This window comes from Schistosoma mansoni, chromosome W (assembly GCF_000237925.1).
Source record: "Schistosoma mansoni strain Puerto Rico chromosome W, complete genome".
Classification (NCBI taxonomy): Eukaryota; Metazoa; Platyhelminthes; class Trematoda; order Strigeidida; family Schistosomatidae; genus Schistosoma; species Schistosoma mansoni.
Genome location: NC_031502.1, coordinates 1,485,511 through 1,494,315, shown reverse-complemented (window position 1 = coordinate 1,494,315; position 8,805 = coordinate 1,485,511). Strand labels below are relative to the sequence as shown.

General features: G+C 36.7%; 1 protein-coding gene across 1 annotated transcript in view; it reads left to right on the top strand.

Annotated features, from left to right (window-relative positions):
• The window catches only part of Smp_157020 (putative hemicentin), a gene marked incomplete at both ends in the record, with an annotated part of 109,067 nt that overhangs the window by 51,488 nt on the left and 48,774 nt on the right, over positions 1 to 8,805 (top strand). Inside the window, 3 exon segments of the mRNA XM_018799888.1 lie at positions 1,793 to 2,007; positions 4,458 to 4,660; positions 5,940 to 6,115. Coding sequence (XP_018653756.1) covers positions 1,793 to 2,007; positions 4,458 to 4,660; positions 5,940 to 6,115 — 594 coding nt within the window.

Sequence of the window (8,805 nt, the reverse complement as noted above, 5' to 3'; positions counted from 1 at the left end):
TCGTCCCATTTGGGACTCGTCAGCTGGATGTACCTGCATCTCAGAGTTGATGTTCACTCGGGGACTCGAACCAAATAGGACGAAACGCGCGTCCTGGATTCCACTGCTAGCCACTATTCATCTCTGCTTACCATGCTTGTGAATTAAGGTTATATCGAGGCAATACACACAGTACGCACATATGCCAATTAGAGACTGAACAGTTGCAGTCCTAACAAATCAATGGGAAGATTCAAACAAAGAATACTGAATGAATTTATACAATCGATCTGTTTTGAAAAACTTTCCCATTATATTTGTTTATTTCTTTTATTTTAATAGTATGAAACTGCTATTTCAACTCATCTACCAAGTAGACCATCTTTAACATCAATATTTGAGTCAACTTTTGAACATGAAACAAATATGAATGTCGTTCCAGTTGTACCACAAATTGAACATCATAAAAGTCAATGGATTACTGATTTCTATGCTAGGGTATGTTGAATGCTTTTTAACGATGTTCTGATTTTCGTATGAGTAAGTAGAGAGTAACTATTCGAAGTAGAGGTGTTTTAACAGTCAAAAACAATTTTCAAACTGACAGAACTAACAGAATGAGTATTTGTAGAGATTGTAGTAATTTGAACAGTTGATTTAAGCTAGATCATCATCGATAATCTGGAAGCACTGGACAAACGTTCCCGTCCTAGTATGGAACAACTCATCAATGTGTTTCAACGACTCCACACGTGGGACTTAAACCCAGGGACCTTCGGTCTCACGCTCCAACCCTTATACTAAGAACCACTGAGCCAGCATCAAACCATTTTACTGTCTAACTTCAATCTGTTCAAGGTATTGCGCAACCCTTATCTATTGCCTGTGGCAGAAAACCGATTCACAACTGACATAGTCGAACTCTACTTGTTACGACTTCTCACTCGGACGTTAGGACTTGCATCTTGAAACTAGTCACCAGTGAAAACATGGTCATTGTCTGTCCAGTCTTGAACTCAAAGAAAATGGTCCTATATAGCTCTCGGATTTTTTTTACGATTTTCTATCCAATATAGATTTGTGGTGAAACGTATCTTAAGATACTATTCCTAGAAAATTACTTTATTTGCCCCCTGATGTTTCGTATAAAATGTTTTTGATAATCAAATCAATAGCTTAATAGTGTATGCCTTGTAGAAGAACTGAAACTCACCTCTTTGACATTTCGTCAAAATAAAACTTCGAACTCACAAACCATTTTGTTCAGAGCATCATAATCATCAGTATGTTTTTGCAAACTTAATTATTCTTGAGTCAATTCAAGCTAGACCGCCATGGAAAACCTGGAAGCACTGGACGACCGATATTGATCAACATATGCTCACTAGTGACTGGCTTCAAGGGATGTTTCCTGGAGTTGTAGTGAGAAGCAGTGAACAGTGGAGTTCAACCGGGTATGTTGTGAGATATTAACCCACTGAAGACAATGATGGATGTGTCGCTCAATTTCATCGATTAGTTGAAGTCAGACATTAGGACCGCTGGATTCCGGTTCAGTAGTCTAAAGTTTAAGCGTTCGTACGCGAGACCGATATAACTTGGGTCCGAATCTTGTGAGTTGGGATCGCGGATGCCCACTGCTAAGGAGTCCCACAATAGGACGAAACGGCCTTCTGATGCTTCGATGTTTTCCATGGTGGTCTAGCTCCAATTAACTAATGACCTCAACTATCAAAAATATTATTCTTTATTATCGATTAACTGGTTAATTTATTTTATTGTTTGTCATTCGTAATCTTCCAGTACCGTCCAGTGGATGTAATTGTTGAAGTACCTATTCCACCAGAGTTTGTAAGACCTCTAGCAAATGTTGTAGCTGATGAAGGAGCATGTGTTGTTATAGAAGGTCTTGTGAATGGTACGCCACAACCCAAAATATCATGGTATCGTTCTGGACGTCAATTATCTGATGGTCCTGATTTCCGTTTAGATTATACAAACAATCGTGTACGACTAACACTTAGTGAAGTGAGTTACTTTTTATTATTAACGAAAATAAGTCAATTGTTATTGGTGAATTTTATAGTTTCTAATGTGTTACGTAATATTCAATGAATTTATTGGGTCCAAAATTTCAGTTGAAGTAATTGAAGTTAATCCGAAATGATGCAACATATTTGCGTTGAACATTTCTAGAGATCTGACCAAATATCTTTATGTTAAAACTCCTGATATGAATAAAAAACCAAAACGGTACTGTGGTTTGTGAAGATTGTTGCATGCTATCGACTATTTAACTGACTCATATTAGACTGAAGATACTACCAGTATTGTAGTTTGACAACTGTTAACCAATAACACATTCTATAATCGGATCGTGCCCCACTCAGTTAAAATCAGAAGTCAGAAGCGAAGAGGTTGGAAAGATATATTTGATGCGTTATCAATATATCGAGAAGTGACTGATCTAATCTGGATAGTGATCGTTGGAGATGTTTCCCACGCTGTGTTGTAACGTGATCTGATGCGGATATATGACCGAACGCCTTCAGTTAAACAAGTCCACTTAAAACAATGTGGTCAGCATCCAATGTCGAACACGTAGAAAGCTATTGATTTTGGGGAATTATTTATAGGTACAAGACAATCAATGATAACCAAGTAGTATGAATTCAATTTGAAATCGTTTGAATTATCCCGTTGTTGACATTTTTGTCTGAGATTTGATTACTTCATCTATTATATATCAACTTGTATTATAATGGCTGTATAGATGCAATCTGCACAAGATGTATATATATCAACTAAGACTGATCAAACTGAAGTCGAAAATACTAATAACGGGATAATCCAAACCAATTCAAAAAGTGGACAGTTAGTTGTACTCAGTAGCACAGAGGATAACACGATGGCATTTAAAGCAAATGGCACTGGGTTCGAGTCTTGGAGGGAACACCAACTGACTAGCCTTGGATTTCACTGTTAGTTACATTCCGTTTATTCTGTATCAACAAGTAGTGCTGTGGTGTATCCTACTCATGTTAACAGATATAAGTAGAATGTAACATAAATCAGAAGTGGGATGTCTGTCAAAAGAGGATTAAGAAGATTGAAGTGAAGAGAACCGAAAAGGAAACAGAAAAGAATAGGAATAAAAACAGAATTAGAAGTATCATGAAGGATATAACGGACAACTGATGGAAGATGTGCAAATGAAGTACTTAATGTATGGCTTTCATAATTTATGAGGACACTGCAATTTCGCACTAAACAATATGCTGGTTATCTCCACCTGAGTATCTTTTTTACTATAGTACTAGCTAACGTCGATTCGTGGTGCGAACTACTATAAGCAGTTATATGATAACCTTTCTCTAAACTTGAGCGTCTCAGTAGCTGAGTGCCGAATTTATGGAACACAGTAAAAAGGTATAATTGAAAATATACGATAGGGAAAATGTTAAAAGTCAAAAAATGGTATACAATCTTTAGTGTCATCAGATTGGGGCAAGTGACCTTCAGAATAAGTCTTACCTTTGCTAGACTGACATAAGGTCAAGGGACTAATTATATTTTAATAGTTGAATTCGTGAGTTGATGTAAGCTAAACCACCATTGAAAACCTGGAAGCATTGAACAGCCGTTTCATCCTAATATGGGACGACTCAACAGTGCACATCCACGATCCCGCACACACAACTCAAACTCAGGACCTTCGGTTTCACTCGCGAACGCTTAACCTCTAGGCCACTGAGTCAACATCCAACGGTGTTAATGATTGACTCCAACTAATCCATGATATTGCGCGATCATCTTTCATTGTCTTTGATGGGTAACTGCCTCATACCCGACAAGGAACAGACTCCACTAGTCACAGCTTCTCACTAGGACTCCAGGAAATCCATCTTGAAGTCAGTCACTAGCGAGCATATGATGATTATGACCGGAATGGGTTTTGTGGAGACTGTAGTAATTTAAATAGCTATCTATGATGGTCTAGCTTGTGAATTCAACCATTAAAATTACTATTATCTCAACAAAACCCATTCTGATCATAACTATACTTGCATTAGAATATTGATTTTCTTCGTATCTTTGAATCAAGTGCATACCTAAATAAATGTGAATTCGATTAAGATTGATTACTTATTTTAAATAAATCTCACCTTTCGAACAGTAGTATTTAACAGATAAAATGTTGATTGTAGTTGGATGACCGTTGGATGTCGGCTCAGTGGTCAAGAGGTTAAGCGTTCATGCTCGAGTCCAAAGGTCCTGGGTTCGAGTTGGGCATGCGGAGCCGTGGATTCACACTGATGAGTCATCCCACACTAGGACGAAACAGCCGTCCAATGCTTCCACGTTTTTAATGGTGATCTAACATTCATAGATTCATAATCTCAATCAAAAACTTAACAATCTTCATAACCCCACATAAATAATATGTTTCCAATTTCTTTTTTCTTTAAAAATTAAAGGCTTTTCCTGATGATGCAGGTGAATATACTTGTGAAGCTGAAAATATTGCAGGTCGTGCACAAAGTACTGCAAATTTAATAGTACGTGGTCGTTTAATGACACCAAGATTTATAAAAGGACTTGAAAATCAAGTCATATATGAAAGAGAATCAGTTCGATTAATTGTTAAAGTAGATGGATATCCACCACCAACAGTTACATGGTAAGATTATTTACATTATTTCAAATACATATGGTAAATATTGAAATCATTTTGTGAAATAACTGATCATTTCTTTTTATTATTTGAGATCTACTAATTTATGTACTATCATTATATAGCAATACTGATTACTCGTTTAAAGATCCCCATCATACAATTGCTGATTACACTAGTTGAAGCACGGGATACAGTGGACAGCTAGGATGCAGCTGGAAGATTTACACTTCTCAGTTGATCTCGCTCTTCTATTACACACGCAACAACAAATGCAGGAGAAGACGACCAGTGCGGCAGTAGACTCAGCAGCAGTGGGTCTCAATATGCACAAAGGGAAAAGCAAGACTATCCGATACAATACAGCATGCACTAATCGAATTACACTTGACGGAGAAGCTTTGGAAGATGTGAAAACCTTTACATATTTGAGCAGCAACATCGATGAACACGGCGGATCTGATGCAGATGTAAGGGCGAGGATCGGAAAAGCAAGAGCAGCATCTGGAACTCAAAACAATTGTCAACCAACACCAAGATCAGAATTTTCAGTACAAATGTCAAGACAGTTCTAAAGTATGGGGCGGAAACCTGGAGAACTACGAAAGCTATCATCCAGAAGATACATGTGTTTATCAACAGTTGTCTGCGCAAGATACTTCGGATCGGTTGGCCAGACACTATCAGCGACAACCTACTGTGGGAGACAACAAACCAGATTTTAGTGGAGGAAGAAATCAGGAAGAAGAGCTGGAAGTAGATAGAACACCTATTGAGGAAATCACCCAACTGCGTCACGCGGTAAGCCCTCACATGGAATCCTGAAGGTCAAAGGAAAAGAGGAAGTTCAAAAAACACATTACGCCGACAAATGGAGACACACATGAGAAGAATGAAGAGAAGTTGGATAGAACTAGAAAGGAAGGCCCAGGAAAGAGTGGGTTGGAGAATGCTGGTCGGCGGCCTATGCTCTATTGGGGGTAACAGGCGTAAGTAGTTTATATCGACTTTCAATTGATCTTAAGATGAGATAAAACAATTGTTCCATATTGTTTGCTTCTTAAAATTCCCTCGATAGATGTCGGTCTTTCATCAAGAACTGTCTTTGAACATATGACATTGACTGGTTACAAAGAAGAAAAACAATCTGAATAATGAGAAATAATTTCTTGGAAAATTAAACAAAAACTCATCATTTAGTCGTATCCTCACGGTGAATTGAATGATCGAATCTCTATGTAGCATAATACTTAAATTTCAAAATTAATTCTTTTAAATATTTCAGGACTCGTGATGGTCATGAAATCACAAGTTCTCCTAATTACATACTTGAATGTGAAGGTGATGGTATATATGCACTTAATATACCTGAAGCATTCTTTGAAAATTCTGGTCGTTATGCTGTCATTGCTGAGAATCCAGCTGGAAAATGTATTTCTTCTGGTTTGTTAACCGTTTTAGGTAAGTTATTCTGAAATAATGTGATGGTGATTTGCATCTCATGTATGTGCTCTTAAGTAATGTTATACTTTATAAAAGATCTGTCACACAGTGGCTTAGTCAGTTATGAAAATCATACATTAAATACACCATTTCAACATCTTCATTGCATTGTCCTTTACATATTCCATTATTCTTCTAATGCTGTTGTTATTTTGATTAATCTCGGATTTCCTTCCTATTCTCTTCATTACAACCTTCTGTTGCCAAGTATTCAGCTTACGATTGGTGCTACAAACTATTTGTATGTCAGTATAAGTAGCATGCATGGCGAGACTATAATTTATGGACGACCTTCGAACGAATCTTAAGTAACCTTGAGAAATGTTAGCCAATCAGAAGACAGTTAGTATAGAGTAAAAATATATTATACAATACCAAAGAATTAGAGTGAGTACACTTCTTTTACATGGTCCAAAAACTTGTCAAGGTTAGAAAAAGCTTCAAAGGTTCCTAAATCGTAATATATAAGGTAGAGGAACTCATCCATGTGGCTCCATAATACTCGGTCTCTGGAGCTATGATAAGGTCACAAAAACTGTATCAGCCTCAACCAAATAGCTTCAATATTGTTTGTATGTAGTCCGGTTGTGTAAGTTTGTCATTTTTATTACGCATATATCCCTACAACACTCACTTCTGAACAACCGAAGCTTCAGTAACATCTGCGAATATTACAGCCAATAATTTTGGTGCTTTTATTATACAGATCACAGCAATTATTATAATTTGCCTTAGTCTCAATCTGGATCGAGTGAAAAATGTTCCCATTCTATCAGACTTCTTCCTCTAACATATATTACATCAAAAGATAACATCATCAGGATAGTCTGAGCAAGGTCTACAAGTCAATTGATTACCGCAATTACAAATAAAGGAATTTCTTAGTAGTCCCATTTATTGTATCCGTTTAATTGTCACGTTTTCTCTAAGATCCTCTATGAACCGATTTTACATGAGCATCAGGTACTAAAATTGGCACTGTGTCCTTGAAATCCCTCAGACGCTTCTGATTGGCTCGTCCATAAATTATAGTCTCGCCGCATGCACCATAGAAATAATTTATTCAATACATTTTCCAATATCAATTTGTATATTGTACGCTACTAAACTATAAGTTTTGTTTAAATAGTGATCAATAATCTGAATGAGTTAAACTTTTAATCACTGGGTTTAATATAGGTGACAAGTCTATGATGGTATGTACTGCACTGAGATACCTAGCACACAAACATCATGCATACCTTGAAATATCCAAAATATGAATAACCCGACACACTAATCTGTGTATTAGAGTGATTATCAGGTCAATTTGTCCATCGAACCTAAGTTGAGTTTACATAGTTAGAAATTACAGTAATTACGTTCATAAGGTGGAGTACACTCAATGGCCGAGTGGATAACGCGATGGCGTTTGAAGCGAAAGGTACTAGGTTAGAGTCTCAGAGTGAACATCAACTCTGAGATGCAAGTACATCCAGCTGACGAGTCCCAAATAGGACGAAACGCGCGCCGTGGATTCCACTGCTAGCCACTATCCACCTTTGCTTACAATTTTTAGTTATTCACTTGAGGGTGAGACTAAACTATACTGACGACCTTTGAACGAATCTTAAGTGACCTTGAGAAATATTAGCCAATCAGAAGACAGTTAGTATACAGTAAAAATATATTATACAGAACTCAAAAATTAAAGGGGATACTGTTCTTTTACATGACTCAAAAACTTATCAAGGTCAGATATAGGTTCAGAAGTTCTAAAATCATAGTGCATACGGTACATGAACACATCCATATGGCTCCATAGTAGTCGACCTCTGAAACCATGATTAGGTCTCAAAGATTCTTTTAGCCTCGACCACATAGCTTCAATGTTGTTGGTATATTGGTATGGTTTACAATTTAGGGTTAAAATTAAGGTTTAGGGTTTAGGGTTAAGGGTGAGACTATAATTTATGGATGACCTTTGAGCGACGCTAGAATGACCCTGAGAGTGTCAACATAATAACTAAGACCAAATGAGGGTTATAAACCTGTGTGAAGAATTAAAATTATGATTTACAGTTCATGGTTAAGGTTAGGAATTATACTTAGGGTTTTCATCACGAACTGACATCAGCTATAATGCCAAAACTCTATTTATCCAAATGGATAATTGAATTTTGCGGCAAAATCTTATGATCACTTCTCTTGTAGACGCTGAATTATCACGTCTTCCCTAAAATCCGTTGTAAATCGATCGTACGTAAGCATCAGGTACCGAACTTAGCGCCATGACCTTGAAAACCCGCGAAAGCTTCTGATTGGCTCGGCAGTATAGTTTAGTCTCGCCAGTTAATTTGGGATCGAGTAGAATAGTAAGTCAAATACTCTATTCAATAACTATAAAAAGCTAAAACAAACATTGAAATATTAATTTTATTTATGTTTACAACCATTTTAGAGCTCATACATAACCTTGATGAAACTTGTATTCCATCGAAATGTAGAAACTGAAATATCTCTTAGTCACTAAACTAAACTTTAGAATTTAATTTCATTCCCCGCTATCCTTCAAACGTCTATGGTTGTAACTTATAAACAATTATTAAATAATATTTTTTTAATTTAAATTCTTTTCCATAGTTGAAATCATGAGTCAATTGAAGCTA